This window comes from Hyalella azteca, unplaced genomic scaffold, assembly GCF_000764305.2.
Source record: "Hyalella azteca isolate HAZT.00-mixed unplaced genomic scaffold, Hazt_2.0.2 contig1773, whole genome shotgun sequence".
In the NCBI taxonomy this organism is placed as follows: domain Eukaryota; kingdom Metazoa; phylum Arthropoda; class Malacostraca; order Amphipoda; family Hyalellidae; genus Hyalella; species Hyalella azteca.
Genome location: NW_025932073.1, coordinates 33,284 through 50,752, shown reverse-complemented (window position 1 = coordinate 50,752; position 17,469 = coordinate 33,284). Strand labels below are relative to the sequence as shown.

General features: G+C 39.8%; 1 protein-coding gene across 1 annotated transcript; it reads left to right on the top strand.

Moving 5' to 3' along the window:
• Positions 1-3,446: 3,446 nt before the first annotated feature.
• Positions 3,447-5,559, top strand: LOC108670510 (proteoglycan 4-like). Its single transcript, XM_018157985.1, has 2 exons — positions 3,447-3,464; positions 4,642-5,559. The coding sequence occupies exons 1-2, from the start codon at positions 3,447-3,449 to the stop codon at positions 5,557-5,559; spliced, it is 936 nt and encodes a 311-aa protein (XP_018013474.1).
• Positions 5,560-17,469: the final 11,910 nt, after the last annotated feature.

Genomic DNA, 17,469 nt, shown 5'->3' with positions numbered 1-17,469 from the left:
ATTATATATAGTATTATATAATAACATTAATATTATGTTTAGGGAAATCACTCACCACAATATTGTACTCACTAAACACGCAGCTACTCGCCCGGGGTTGTACTCACCTGAAAAATAAAAAAATAGCGTTTATTCTTATTCACGATTCAATATAACTGATATATTTCATTAATATATAACTCGTCTACAAACCCGCCACTCGTGTATGTAGTATCCTTCTGTCTGTCTGTCCGTCCGTCCGTGACCTCAAGTTTTCGTCGATGAGAAAATGCGCTCTTTGTCACTCGCTGCAGTGAGTACTGAGTTATATTTTTTAAACATATGCAGCCTATTGTCGGCAGGAACATTATTTCATATGTAGGTGCAAGCCAAAATCCCTTCAATGGGGATTAGGGTCCCAAAATTCTGTCATTTCGTTTCACGTTATGAATGGCCAAACTGCAGCATTTAACGTGTCTATCGGTGAACCAAAACAGATTCCTTTCAGCTGCTCTGTTACACCAGGCAGCTGCCTGGTGTCAAGAAGCTAAGTTGACATGAGTAATGAGCCTGCCGAGCTACAGAATAATCATGTTCAGCTGGAAAATATGTTCAGCAGGGAATGTCCGCATCATTGTTATGTTCAGCTGGGAATGTCCGCATCGTTGTTATGTTCAGCTGGGAATGTCCGCATCATTGTTATGTTCAGCTGGGAATGTTCGCATCATTGTCATGTTCAGCTGGGAATGTCCGCATCCTTGTTATGTTCACTTGGGAATGCCCGCATCATTGTTATGTTCAGCAATGAATGTCTGCATGGTTGTTATGTTCAGCTGAGAATGTCTGCATTATTATCATGTTCGGCTATGAATGTCTGCATGGTTGTCATGCTTGGCTAGGAAAGTCTGCTTAATGGGATAATTTTTGCATTGAAAGTCTGCCTAATTGTTCTTTGTGGCTCGAAAAATCTTTCGATTATCATTACTGGCATAAAAACACACAATCACTAAAAAAAAGGAGCACGGTGCTGGGTAAGTGAGACACTTTGCAGGTGTTATGCCCTCGTATCTTCTCACCACTGAACGTATTTCTGCAGTCATGAAACGAAAGATTCTTTATCCACCATATTAGTAACAATTAAAGCAACACGTCCTAATACTCTTTTGCTTCTAGTCTAACATCAACACGAACACTTACGAATTTTCATTCTCTCACGTTCTTCTCAAGAGCGTGAAATTCTGGGATCGGTTCTACACATGTTAGGTTTTTTTTTTTGCTCGAACGAAACTTTCGGGCGTGGTTGTAAAGGAAAGATTAGGTTTTATGTCGTTTTATTTTTTATGCATAGCTGCTTGTTCATTAATTACCGTTTCTGAATACCTTGTAGCGAGAGGCAGAGGAATTTTTGGCCAACACAAACAAAACCACCACGCAATGAATAAGAAAAATTAAAAACTATTGCACGCACGTGCAATTATAGACATAAGCGGCAGCACAACACAAATATAACTGATAGCAATGGAAAAATATTCAAAACAAATTTATTGAAGTCACACAAACAACTCTGAATTGATAACGAAGATAAATTAAAACAACACAACGATAACGAATCCATATATTATGTCAATGAAACTACATACAATGATAGAACGACATATCTCGCTGGTGACAATATGTACGGCGATAGCGACAATAAATGCACGCTGGTAATGACATAAATGATGCAAGTGACAACATATGTTGAGCTAGCGAAAACATATGGTAAGATGTCGGTAAAATGACGAAGAGATAAGAGTAAGATAATGGTAATGGACAACAGAAAATACTAGTAAAATAACAGGGATATAGCAGTGTAATAAACATTGAGATAACTGTCAGATAATAGTTAAAAATCGTAAAACTAGAGGAAGACAACTAGACGTAAAACTAGATGGTTGTATGATAACAAGCCGGTTGTAAGATAACAGGATGGTTGTATGATAACAAGCTGGTTGTAAGATAACAAGATGGTTGTAAGATAACATTAAGTTGAATGTAAGACAACAGTAAGATGACAGTAAGATAACAGTAAGATAGCAGTAAAATAACAGTAAGATAACAGAAAGATAACGATATGATAACAATAAGATAACAGTAAGATAACATTGAGATAACAGTAAGATAACATTAGAATAACAGTACGATAACAGTAAGATAACATTAAGATAACATTAAGATAACAGTAAGATAACAGTAAGATAACAATAAGATAACAATAAGATAACAATAAGATAAACAGTAATATTACAGTAAATAACAGCGAAATACCAGTAAGATAACATTAAAATAAACATTAATACAACAACGAGATAACAACAAGATAAGAGCGAGATAAGAGCCGGGCACCTGTGAGCCTGAGGACGCGGTGGCGCAGCGGGCGCCGCTGGGGCGACCCCACGAGCGCCCGCACGCGGGGGCTGAGCCCCGACCCTGTGGGGGGGAGGGGTGGAGGAGCGAATAAGAGGGAAATTAGGGGACGGGAAAACGAGGAAAAGGAAGAGGGAATGTAAAAAAGTGGAAAAAAGGAAAGGTAGAAAAAAGAACAAGGAGAGAGTAATGAAACAATCGAAAGGGGGAGAGAAATTAAATTGCAGAAAAATAATCGTTAGGAGCGAAACAGAATTCAGAAGGAAATGCATAAAAAGAGGAGAAAAAAACGGCTGAAGTTGGAAATTAATGAGAAAAGCGAATAAGAATATGGAAGGAAGGAGATGATGACGAAGAGCAGAGTAGTAATAGAAGGGGTAGTTGGGACGAAAGGATAGCAGAGAAGCGGCATTAGAAACCCAAATTCCTCAATCAACCAAGTGAATACAATTAATGCACGCCAAAATTCAAGTCCCAGTCATCGATTCTTTTTACAAAATTAAATATTTACAGTAAATTATATTTGTCATCATTCTAATCCTACTGGACTTTTAGATTCTTTGTTTAGCAACTAAATCGATTTGTATTTAATCAGCGTACGGAAAACGGTGTTACGTCTATTCAACAAGGCTTATGTTGATTAAACGTTGTTTCAACGCCATCAACTTACAATCAAGATAGTTTAAATTTCATTTCCCTGTATAAATGGTATGTCTGCACTCAAAAAAAAAAACGCTCCAAATGTCCTCAACGTATGCCAAACGTATGCCAGACGTTTGCATCAGACGTTTGCATCAGACGTTTGCACCAGACGTTCGCACCAGAAGTTTGTACCAGACGTTTGCACCAGACGTTTGCTTCAGACGTTTGCACCAGACGTTTGCATCAGAAGTTTGCATCAGACGTTTGCACCAGACGTTTGCATCAGACGTTTGCACCAGACGTTTGCACCAGACGTTTGCACCAGACGTTTGCATCAGACGTTTGCACCAGACCAGACGCATTAGCGATGTTTTTCCTCGCACTGTACCGACTATATTCTTCAGAGACTGCGAGTCAATATGGCCGACAAAAACAATGTTCTCACAGAGATAAAAGCGACGAACAATAACAAAAGCAAGCAACGGTTCTCAACAAGATGGCAATCACAAACATCATATCATCGTTCAATTGCAAGCAGAATTTGTAATTGAAGACGAAGTGAACAACCGGTTGAACTGAAGACATTATTTGCATAAGGAAAGACCGTAGTTTCGCGTAGGTAATTGAACCTTGTACCCTCAAAGAAAAAAGCGAGGATTTGTCCAAAATAGCGATGCACTTTTCGCCCTAGCGTGGGTCATCATAACAAGGTTTGCCCGGCAAAAAAGGCGTTGCAGTGTGGCTCGCTGCTCGCGCTGTGGGTGAGAAAGTGTGTAAATATTTGGAAAATATAACGCACTTATTTTGTTGAGTGCGTGTTACAAGCAAGTGCAACATCACCTCTATTTAATTAACTGTAAAGTAGCCGTGCGCTCGAGATTTGTTATTCGTTGCGTTGGAAACTTTGTTACGTTATTCGTTGTTATTTAAAGCAAATATAACGTTACAGTAATTCTTATTTGATAATACTTGTACAATTTCTGAATAAGATAAAAGTCAAAAAAATGGCATGAGTTGATTATTAATAGCCATGCAGAGAATTGCACGCCATTCGTGAGCCTCGTTCGTACGCACCACGTTCAATGTGAGTTTCGCCCACATTCAGGCATCAAAAACACATTCCTTATTTCCTAAATTTACATCTTTTCCGAAATTACAATATTCTATGCGACCGCCTTTCCGCCATCATAGCAGACAAGTGGCATTTAATTTATGTAAACAATTGCAACGTAACCCGCGCTGTAGATGTCTTGGATTAAACGTAATTCTATTGTTAGGTTTAGGCTTCTATTAAATAAATGTGTTATCAATTTAGAATTATTAAATTTTAGAATTGTAAAAAGGATTTTAGAGAGTATTGGAACCGTGGAACCGTGGTCAGAGATTGCGGATAGGAAAGAAGCAGCAGTACGAACGCAGACTTGAATGCAGCGTCACGAGTCTGGTAAAAGCATCTGAGCGAAGTTTGACTGTTGTTTGCTTATAAAGTCTGAAGTGAACATATGCAAAGTTCCTCTGAATGAATATGTCTCAATGTAAAGTAATTTCCTTGCAATAAAGTATTTCGATATGACTGTTTGTTTCACCTGATTGAACCTGCCAATACAACGACAGCGCGAACCATTTCCCCGTAACGTTTGCAAAGCAGCACGACGTAACCCTCACAAAGCAGCACGACGTAACCCTCACAAACCAGCACGACGTAACCCTCACAAAGCAGCACGACGTAACCCTCACAAACCAGCACAACGTAACCCTCACAAACCAGCACGACGTAACCCTCACAAACCAGCACGACGTAACCCTCACAAACCAGCACGACGTAACCCTCACAAACCAGTACGACGTAATCCTCACAAACCCGCACGACGTAACCCTCACAAACACCAGCACGAAGTAACCCTCACAAACCAGTACGACGTAACCTTCACAAACCAGCACGACGTAACCCTCACAAACCAGCGCGACGTAACCCTCACAAACCAGCGCGACGTAACCCTCACAAACCCGCACGACGTAACCCTCACTAACCCGCACGACGTAACCCTCACAAACCAGCGCGACGTAACCCTCACAAAGCAGCACGACGTAACCCTCACTAACCAGCACGACGTAACCTTCACAAAGCAGCACGACGTAACCCTCACAAAGCAGCACGGCGTAACTCTCACAAACCAGTACGACGTAACCCTCACAAAGCAATACGACGTAACCCTCACAAACCAGCACGACGTAACCCTCACAAAGCAATACGACGTAACCCTCACAAACCTGCACGACGTAACCCTCACAAAGCAGCACGACGTAACCCTCACAAACCAGCACGACGTAACCCTCACAATGAAATACGACGTAACCCTCACAAACCAGCACGACGTAACCCTCACAAACCAGTACGACGTAACCCTCACAAACCAGCACGACGTAACCCTCACAAACCAGCACGACGTAACCCTCACAAACCAGCACGACGTAACCCTCACAAACCAGCACGACGTAACCCTCACAAACCAGCACGACGTAACCCCATAAGTTTTTGCATCGTCCACGACGCAGGCGCCGTAATCATTCGCCACGTCTTCAAAACTTCACGCCGCAAAAATTGTGACCAGAAAAGTTTTCTAGCAATTGCACGTAACGAATAAATGATGAAACTTGCAGCATTTAACAAAATGTTTAGGAAAACCCGCAAGATAACAAATCGTGAATTAAATAAGTTTGAAGGAAATAGTGTTGAGTAAACGTTGAACTGAGTGAATTGTATACGTACGGAAATTTCGCGGCTAGAACGACGTCACATAAGGATGTTGAGGAGTAAAGTTTTGCGATTAAGGAACAGGAGTTGACAGAAACTCCATGAGAATTACGTTTGCATAAATAGGAAATGTGAAAAATAAATTCATCATCAAGGGGGAAAAATTATAGAAATGGTGAAAATTTAACGAACGAAAATCATTGAAGACAGACGAACGCGAAAAATTGAGGTCGCGAAGTGGAAGTTTGTTTGGCAAAAAGAATTTTTATGCGCAAAGTTTCATGAAATGAGACGCGCGATGACAGGACAGGAGTTTCAACACATCACAAAAGTTATAGTAATAAATAAATTAAATTATATTTTGAAGTTAGGCAAGTAAGTTTATTGTTACGAAATAAGCAGGAAGCTGTGCAGCGCTGAATTTAAAAGTTTTTGAAGCTAGGATAATTATATGCAACTTTAGAAACATTTGCAGCAGGCGACTCAATTACCTTAATGAGTTCACGTTGTCAGCAATTGCATGTGTTCTAAGTGTCTTCTAGAAGACATGTTTCTCATGGATGATCTGAGTCTCCCAGACGCCCTTTTTAGCGCATTTTCTCATTTATGGAAAAAAGGCGCTATTGTGCTTGCCATGTCCGTCCGTCCTTCTGTCTATCCATCCGTCTGTCTGTCCGTCCGTGGTTTCATGTTTTCGTCGACGAGAAAATGCGCTCTCTGTCACTCACTGCAGTAAGTACTCATTTATATTTTTTTTTACTGGAGGCGCGAGGCTCAAGGGACGTAGCTTTGGACCTCGAATATATGAATGAACTTTCTTGAAAATGTTCATACCATCAAATGTATCGATATTGCACTCGAGGAGGAATTTTCGATCGAGCTCTACAGTAGGTAATTGTGACTGTGCACGAATTGTAAGAGGTAATAGCGATAGTGCAGTCTAGGAGACAGTTGTGATAGTGTACTCTTGAAGATAATTGTGATAGTGTACTCTTGAAGATAATTGTGATAGTGTACCCTTGGAGATAATTGTGATAGTGTACCCTAGGAGATAATTGTGATAGTGTACTCTAGGAGATAATTGTGATAGTGTGAAATAATTGTGATAGTGTACTCTAGGAGATAATTGTGATAGTGTACTCTAGGAGATAATTGTGATTGTGTACTCTAGGAAATAATTGTGAAAGTGTACTCCTGAAGATAATAGTTGATATTGTACTCTAGGAGATAATTGTGATAGTGTACTATAAGAAATAATGGTGATAGTGTACTCCAGGAAATAACTGTGATAGTGTACTCTAGAATACACTTGTTATGTGTACTCTCCGACACTAGTATCTATGGGCCCTAGAGTTGGTCCTCAAGCGGTCTTTTGGCCGCAGCCCTTCCACTGCCACTCCGGCCATCACCTCTACGGCCGGTGGACATTGTACCATCACAAGTCGGTGACCGCATGCTACTCAAATTACAGCTGCTACTAAGCAAATCCTATTTAATTGACAGAAAAAACTCAGGTATACTAAAAAAACTACTCATTGAAACTAATAAACATTGACTTAATCAAGAGATTAAGTGAGTTGATTTGCCAAGTATAAGAGAAGGAGCAGCGGGACTATGGCAGCAGCTGGCACTAAAGAGAGATGTGTGATACCGACGCCTAGACGCTCTAGTCTACTGCACACACAACAATTAGTGGCTCATTTTGACCAAATATTTTGTAAAAATTTTGCCCGCTTTCTCCCCGTATCACTGATACGTCCTTTTGTCAGGCCAAAGTGAGTCAGGATGACACGCACACACGGGCAAAAAGTGCACCGTTATTTGGACAAAGTCTCACACACTCGCTCTGAGTGAGTTGTGCTGTTAAGTAGAGCGCTCTCAACCGCTATTAATGAGAGCTAAGATGTTCGAGACACTTTGATAAGAGTCGAGTTATTCTAGGCTCGTTAATGAGCGTCCAGTTATTTCAGCCCCATTAATAGGTTCCCAGTTATATCAGACCCATTAATGAGGCTTAAGCTAAAGCACATCATTAATAAGGGCCATGTTATTCTAAACCCATTAATGAGTGTTCTGTTATTTGAGACCTTTAAATGGAAGACAAAAATTAGTTCAGCCTCATTAATGGGAGACCAGTCCCGCCTGCAACCGCAGAGTCAGATATTTAAATGTGTCATGTTGTTCAAAAAGTGACACATTTTCTTACAGAGCGGATGCATTAGCACGGGCACGCATTTTTTTCTAGCCAAACTGGCACTTTTTTCTAGCCAAACTGGCACTCTTTTCTAGCCAAACTGGCACTCTTTTCTAGCCAAACTGGCACTTTTTTCTGGCCAAACTGGCACTTTTTTCTAGCCAAACTGGCACTTTTTTCTGGCCAAACTGGCACTTTTTTCTAGCCACACTGGCACTTTTTTCTGGCCACACTGGCACTTTTTTCTAGCCACACTGGCACTTTTTTCTAGCCAAACTGGCACTTTTTTCTAGCCACACTGGCACTTTTTTCTAGCCAAACTGTGTCAGGGAGACCCAAACATGGGCATAAAATGCATCAAATTTGGACACAGTCTCACACATTTCTCCGTGTGTGGGACGCGGCTGTCAGTCTCTGCTAATAGGACAGCAATGAGCCAGGATTGCATGGATGGCGGAGGAGCGATGGCTTTCTGGATTACTATTGGATGGCGGAAGAACTAAACTTGCATGGATTTATTTAGGTCTGAAATTAATGCTATCTCAAAAATCCTACCGTTTTGCTAGGAAAATCTACCTACAAATAACATAATAGTATAAATTGATGAGCTCTAATACCACAACGAAAGAATGTAATTGTTAACAAGAAATTTGTCACAAAAAACGAAAACAGAAATAAAAGACAATAATAGAAAGAAAAGTAACAATAAAATTAATCAAGAAATTGTAAATCAGGAAAAAATTAATAATTAACAAGGAAATTTTAAAAAGAAGGAACAAGTGAGGAGAAAGAGACCAAGCAGCATGGAAGAGACAAGCAACGTTCGCTGAGGAGACAGCAGTTCAAACTTGGCTGCTTTCCAAAAGAGAAAGTCGAGTCGCCTCACTATACATGACTAAACTGCAATCTTTTGAAACTATAATACATTTTATATAGCTTCCAACGTACACAATTACAATATTATTACATTGTTGTAGAGAATTTGCAATACCTTTTGTTACTTTTTCGAAAAAATGGGCACAATCAGTAAAGGAATGTTATTGATGTGATGTAATAGCCTCCTGTTGTTTACGTAAATATATGTACATGAGCATTTTCATTGTGTGAATATAGACCAATATCATGAATTATTAAAAAACTTTAAATAATAAATCCAATATATTACGAAACGGTATGTACATTTACCGAAATGTTCGTTACATTGGGGCAATGTTGTTACAACGTACAGTACTGTACATTGCGTTACAACGTAAACGCCGAAAAAACGTTCAACTGCCCCCCCCCCCCTTATCCCGTGGTTAATTCAGACTAACATGAAATAGGAAAACAAAAGTCATCAGAAAAATTGCTGAAATCGAAGAAACCGTCGTGATGAGTGGAACAATATTCATACATTCAAGTCAACCTGGCATCATTGCTACTTTCATCGCTTCAACCTACAAGTTAAAAGAAGGCATGACAAGAGGTTTTCTCCCATCACAGCAATGCATGTAGAGAAGTTTAAGAAAGGGCAATCGCGTATTTGTATTCAAACTCACACAAACCCATAATGAGACGAATTTCAAATGGACACTCCAATTTCTTAAAAGTTTGAAATCGAGTTTTAAGTTAAAGTACAGTAAAACTGAATGAAAAAATTAAGCTTTTCGACATCTTTATCGCTAAATAAAACTTTTATTTTACAGACAAGACTTTAAATTCAAACTTTTAACACGTGAAAACCTCAAAACAAATGCTCAGAATCCATGAGGTGAGATTTACAGGCTGAAGAGTGGCACGGCAGCAGCAACGTTGAACGTACCTTCTTCCGAGCTCGACTTTTCCTTCTCCATGTTGCACCACGCACCATTCACGACTGGAGAAGCCATGCTGCGAGACGACTTCTGAGAGATCACGCCCCTCTCCCATCTCCTCTCTATAGGTCTAGCACAGTTTTCTTTTGTTTGATATTGACAGAAAATGGGTCATTTCAATGCCGGACTGGCTTGAGGAGACAGAGAGTACACTTGCCTAGTTTTGCTTTTACTGAACATGAAACGAAAATTATTACGCTCTTTTCATAAATATTGGAGATCTGGAACAGTTTTCTACGGCATCTCATTGCTGGATAGAGAATTGCTGGCTGTTTCAATTGGAGACTGATACGTATACGGGCAATTTTGTAGACGTGATCATTTCGCTGTTACTAGCTTCACACAGTGTAAAAAAAAATTCTGAATTTTTCAAGAAATTCTTAGAATTGCCTTCTCGTTAGAAAACGGGGTTACCAAAAAAGCTTCTATTGAGTGCCTGTAGGAAGAGGTAGGAGTCTGGCAGAGTGAGGCGAGCGTCTGGTGATGTCTGGCAGAGTGAGGCGAGCGTCTGGTGATGTCTGGCAGAGTGAGGCGAGCGTCTGGCGAGGTCTGGCAGGGCGAGGCGTACGCGTCTTGTCAGATCTGGCGGGGTGGAGCGAGTGTCTGGCAGAGTGAAGCAAGAGTCTGTCAGGGTGAGGCAAGCGTCTGGCAGGGTGAGGCGAGCGTCTTGTCAGGTCTGGCAGGGTGAGGCGAGCGTCTGGCAGAGTGGAGCAAGAGTCTGGCAGAGTGGGGCAAGAGTCTGTCAGGGTGAGGCAAGCGTCTGGCAGGGTGATGCGAGCGTCTTGTCAGGTCTGGCAGGGTGAGGCGAGCGTCTGGCAGAGTGGAGCAAGAGTCTGGCAGAGTGGGGCAAGAGTCTGTCAGGGTGAGGCAAGCGTCTGGCAGGGTGATGCGAGCGTCTTGTCAGGTCTGGCAGGGTGAGGCGAGCGTCTGGCAGAGTGGGGGCTAGAGTCTGGCAGAGTGGGGCAAGAGTCTGGCAGAGTGGAGCAAGAGTCTGGCGGGGTGGGGCGAGAGTCTGAGACGAATCACAAGTCGTCTGTTGACTCAGGTGTGAAGCTGTCACAAGTGTTGCATGTGCGGCGCTGTGTACTTTCGTTTTTGCACTTTCGTCCCAATGTCACTGAGTCATATCATACTCACGCGTGATATACTTGTGGCTCTATGCACCTACGTATCTTTGGGCCCACATACTGGCATGCTGGCCCACAGCGGTGAATACTTTGGCCCCAGGCAACTTGCAAAATCTGGGCCAAATTTGTTGTAAAAAAAAAAGATCACGAGCCCCACACCAGAGTTCTTTCTGTCATTTTCCCAGGCGGCAAGGACGGCCTTCATGTGATATAATATAATATAATATAATATAATATAATATAACATAACATAATATAATATAATATAATACAATATAATATAATATAATATATACTATAATATAATATAATATAACATGCAATAATTTAAGGTATGGGAGTTCTACCGATTTTGAATTAGGTATATAAGCAATAGCCTATATAAATTATATCAGATCTCAACCAAACTCAAGAATTATATTCATATTACACCTGCGCCGTGGCTCTGATAATACTGTAATAATATAGCGGTTTCAGCGTTTATTAGGCCGTAGGCCTGTAGCCTATGATAATTGTAAGTATGCTGGTTTAGTCGTTTTTAATAAGGTAATTAGCCGAAAATTTACCTTAACCGACCTAACCAAACCTAATACAGAAATATTTAATTTCACACCTGCGCAGTATCTGTAAGATTTAAAAAATTTTAAATTATGTGGATGTAGTGTTTTTGAATCACAGGTCATTATACGTGATAGCTGCCGCAAATAAGCTTGGTTCTTCAACAAAATGTTACAATTTTACACTTGTGCAGAGGCTGTAAAAATTTCAGGTATGAGGATTCACCAATTTAATTAAAAATTAATTGCCGCTTATCACCTTGTATTTCAACCAAACTCGAGATATATATTAAATTCACACGTACGCACTGGCTGTGGGGTTTTCAGTTTATTTGCTTCAGTAGCATTTGAACTAGGTACTTGACCGAGAACTGCCGCAAATGAATTTGGAACCACCAAACTCTGAAAATGAGTTAATTTGACACCTGCTCAGTGCTCAGTGGCTGTAACTATTCAAGGGTCACGAAATCAGGCGCTTCTAAATCAGGTTATCATTGGGTGCGCTTTTAAAAAATCCCACGTTGATTTTTGTTGCAAAAAGTCACTCTTAACATAACATAACGTAGTGATGTCGGCGCTGAAGTGTAGGCCTGATGTGGCCTGTCGCCGATTCTTTTCCTTTTCGTGCCTTGTTCATAGATCTAAACTCGTATCATTTGATCGGATCTTTTCATGACTGACGATAGTTTGAAGTAGCTACTAGACTTCCACCGGGTTCGATAAGGAGCGAGGCATTTCAAATCTGAACATATATTTTTCCATAGCTTTATCCAGTCTGTTCTTGAGCGCGTTCATACTTGGAGCGCCAACGATGTCATCGGGGAGGCTGTTCCACATGTCGGTGATTCGAAGCGAGAAGAAGAAATTTTGTCGCGTGGAGAAGTTGCTCTTGGTATTGTTTTATAAGTATTAATACATTTAAAAGGTCCTCTTAATTTCTTTGCAATCATTCATGACATTTCACAATGACATTGAATGAAAATAACTAACTATATGATATCTCATTCAATTACAAAAAATGCCTGTACCTGAATATCTACTAGTATATTTGTATAGGTTCCGGTGTAAAAATCCAATCTAACTTTGTTCGTCTTTCTTTTCATGTAATACGGAAGTGCCGCTATCATAAATTTTAGCCGGCCAACGCAATAGGAAAGAACAAAATCGCGGAATCTGTCCGAAAAAAAGGCCGTCTAGCAACCTTGACTTAAACAATAGCGTCATAGGCAATTAAACTATAACGAACTTGGATCTCTACCAAACCCGAGAAATATGATAATTTTACAATTGCTCATGCAGTTATTGTAAAAGTTTCAAATATGCTGGCTTATTCGTTTCTGAAATTATGTGAGTAACCGAAAAATTTCTTAAGTAAAGTTGATCTTCGACCGATTTAAGAAATTTTGTAATTTTACATTTGTGCAGTGACTGCAATAATTTCTTCCACCCGATTTTACTCGTTTTTGAATTAAGTAATTAACCAATAACTTGCTGCATATGAGAGCAGAACTCAACCAAACTTATTAATTTTTCTACTGACTTTTTACCGTAAAAATTCCTGTAGCGTTTCTGGTATCGTACGACCGCACAAGTACAAAATGCGGCAGGAAAATTGTAAGGCCATCAAAGTTCTCGTGCAGAATTCGGTGACGGAATATTACTTTGTATCCTGCGTTCGCATCTAACAATCCTGCCACCGGAATAACCTTGTCATGAAAACTTCGTCCGTGGAATAGCTGGCACAGCAATAACGGGAATGCTTGGCGCGCTTTAAAAGAAGACTCACGTGTAGAGCTGAAAAGAAGACTCACGTGTAGAGCTGAAAAGAAGACACGTGTAGAGCTATAGAAGTTTAACTCACCAGTAGCCGCATTTCGAGGACGAGGTGTGCGCTTGAGTCTCTGCAAGCAGTTCTCCAGCACCGGGCTCAAGCCTCCTGGATAACAAAACAAAATATTACTGAAACTGACAAGGTTACAAAATGCAGAGGACTAAAGCGAGTCCCTCAAAAGATTATAAGCAGTAGGAGATTATAAAGTGGGCCTCACATGGTGACAAACTGCAGTATAATTTAGCGTGGGCCTCACACGGTGCAAACTGCAGTAAAATACGGCGTAGGCCTCGCACGGTGACAAACTGGCTGCATACTTTGACAACGAAAACACCTCGAACTCGCTCACGATACGCCTCAATGAAGCCACACTGGCTCACGATACGCCTCAATGAAGCCACGCTGGCTCACGATACGCCTCAATGAAGCCACGCTGGCTCACGATACGCCTCAATGAAGCCACGCTGGCTCACGATACGCCTCAACGAAGCCACACTGGCTCACGATACGCAACGATGGAGCCACACTGGCTCACGACAGACCTCGAAGAAGACAAGCAGGCTCACGATACGAAGACGACATTAAAGACTCCCCAGTGGCCGACTTTCCTCGGAACTCAAGATTTATTGCCTTGGATAAATCCAGAGCGAATTCTGGGTCTTTGTCCCAGCATACATCGCTCTTAATAACGCACTTAAGAGCATCAAGCAATTTCCCAGCAGACCATGTCAGGTTCAATCAACGCTGAAACAAAACTCACGATGTTGAAATGACGTTGAATATCAGTTTAGAATGAAGAGTGAAACAAGGTCATTTTTTCAACGTCGTACATTTCGACATCCTTTCAACGTTGAAATAGCTTAAAATTTTGTTAAACAAAGTAAAAAGAACTTAACCTGGCTAGACCGAACCTTAGTGAAAGGTGTCAAGCAACGTAAAGAAGGGTTTTATACACACCTAACCCTAACTCTAACCCTAACCTAACGAAGTTGGCGTTTTTAGAATGTCCGGTAGTGTAGTTCATTTATTTTCGTGTCCGGTTTTTAAGTACAAACTAATTGCAGAGTTAATAACCGGACTCGATTTTGTCCGATATATTCGCGATCTTATCGTCAGATGTCAAACGATTATAACGTTGAATCAGTGTCGAAATGAAAGACTTTGAAAAAATTACGTTGCTTCGATTTTCATTCTAAAATAATATTCAACATTTTTTGCAACGTCGTGAGTTTTGTTGTTTCAACGTTGATTCAATCGGACAGTGCCTGCTTGGTTCCTGTCCAATTTTGCAGCTGCGGTAGATGTTCAGAATTTTCATTCTAGTAGAAAAGTACATTTTTAGATAACCGACTCTATTTTTCAGTAACTTAAGACATGACAAGATATATAAAAATAAAATTAAGTGGTGAGGTATTGATTTTTAGAACCACAAAGACAAAATTCTTGCACTACTTCTGATTGAACAGCATATTAACTTTTGTCCATATTTTTGGCCGAAATGTTATTAATTTGGCGGCAAACAATGTTATTACACAATACACAACCGATTGATCGATAGGATATTAGAATAATTCCAGCCAATTCAGCAAATAACCTGAGCCGATGTGTTTGCTTGTCCACGAATTTGGCAAGCATGCAAAATATTTAATTTCCAAACTGAGGTAAAGCGCTGCTTATGCTATAAAAAGTTTCAGTTAAAAGCCGTTGTTCGGCCTAGTTAAAACATACATGTGTTTTTCACTGCAATAAATGAACTATAACCATATAAATCAATATTTAATAATACTGAAAACTCGCATAATCCGATTATTAAACGTATATTCATGTAAAATTATGTAATAGGCTGAATGTTAGACTGGTTGAAGTACGAAGCTGAAATAAGCTGGTCAGACGGGTTGATGTACGACATTAATTAATTATTTCGGTGAAATTTGTTCTTGTTTTAAAAGCTTCCCGCTGATATAGATGGGAGTCCCTTATACACTCTCATGGTCTTAGCGCGATGTCGACGACACAAGATTTCGAGCCGTGCGAGATATCATATCGCGACGAGACAAGGCACCGTACATTCAGGTCACAAAGTTCATCCGGTCATTTTTGGCGTCAAGTGATAACTCAGTTTTCAGCTAAATTTGGATTGAAGGACCATTTTGCATAATCTTTGTTTATAACTTTGCAAATTAAATCTTTGTTGGGAGATTGTAAATTCGATAATAATTGGATTGTAAATTCGGTAAGATGAACAACATCAGAGAAACTAATCCTCCAAAACATTGTAATGTCCATTTAACTAATTTGAAGACAAGAAGACAAATCTTCACAATATGTGGAAAATAGAGCAACGAAAATAACGATCGTGTTTTTTCAATGGTTATCAATATAGTTTTCAATAATACTACGCTATTTTTCACGCCTGAAAATCAATGCAAGACTAACTTCGAAGTTATTTATCGCGCTACATCTTGAAATGCCAAGAATTTACAATCGGAAACTTTTAGCTTCAAGCAGTCTCCAGTGAACCATCGCTATGCCAAGTTTAGAGATAGCAAACCAATGGAGTTCCTCACAGGACCGAACTGTAAGTTCATGTGATGGATAAAGAATATATAGAAATTGTGTATATATAGGGAAAAGAGAGCAGCGGTATTTTTTAAGCGAAGTTTTATAAGCTTGAACTCAGCGTGGCAAGCGTTAATTTTTGGGCAGAATCCATATCAAACATCAACCGCGCAACCACATCATTTGCGATCGCCAGGCTACCGATTGAGAATCTGGGCACTCAAACTTCAATAGAAAGTTTAGTTAGAGGAAACTCCTGGCAAACTTCTTTAAGTTATTCATGGGTCCTCAACCTCGTGAACATTGCATTAGAAAAAAGTCTCAGATTCAGGACAAATCTGCCCAAGAAGAATTAAACATGGAGCGGGAGAACGGGATTTCTTTAACATTGTATAAATGTTTGACACAGGATAAATGTTAAGCATTGTAAAATGTTCGATTTAGGGTATGTGTTTGACATTGTATAAATGTTTGACACTGTAAAAATGTTTGTCATTGAATAAATGTTTGACTTTGCATAAATGTTGACTTTGCATAAATGATTGACATTGCATAAATGTTTGACATTGGATAAATGTTTGACATTGGATAAATGTTTGACATTGGATAAGTGTTTGATATCGTATAAATGCTTGACATTGGATAACTATATGCCATTGGATAAATATTTGACATTTTATAAACGTTTGACATTGGATGAATGCTTGACATTGGATAAGTGATTGAATTTGGCTAAATTTTTGACATTGGATCAATGTTTGTGACATTTGATAAACGTTTAACATTGGATAAAAATTCTTAATATTATTTTCCGAAAAACTAAATTTTGCAATCGATGTTGAGTGTGGAATCGAAACGGTTGACGAGAAAAAAAATGTTCTTAGTCATACGGCTTGATGTTCCGTAATGTTCTAGCTCCACCGCTTGATGTTCCGTAATGTTCTAGCTATACCGCTTGATGTTCCGTAGTGTTCTAGCTATACCGCTTGATGTTCCGTAGTGTTTTAGCTATACCGCTTGATGTTCCGTAATGTTCTAGCTATACCGCTCGATGTTCCGTAGTGTTCTAGCTAAACCGCTTGATATTCTGTAATGTTCTAAATCTAAAAGCATTTATCAGAACGATGAAGTTGAATCCTAAATCCTGGACAGAAGCCAAAGGCACAGAACAAAGTCCGAGTTATACTATTTGGTTTCTGCTTCTTTAGTTTCACCAAAAAGGCAAAATTCACACGGAGTTGCTTTTGAACTTCAACCTAACGTTCAATAAAAGGAGCCGTGAAAGGGCTAAATAAGTCGTGCGAAGTGTCCAAGTTTTTTTAACGAGTTAAAATATTGTGTTTCCAGATTCCACATTGATGAATGAATTCCCCTCTGGAAAGCCTCCTAATTCAATCGCTGCTACGTAAATTTTCAAACTAGTTTTCATTGTTCTAATTTCTAAAATATCCAAGAACTGACTTGAGTCGTAATCCAACCAATTTAGTAAAGTTTTCATGAAAACGAACCAAAAGATACAATGATATGAATATATATATATTACTTCAGAACTCGACATACAAGAGC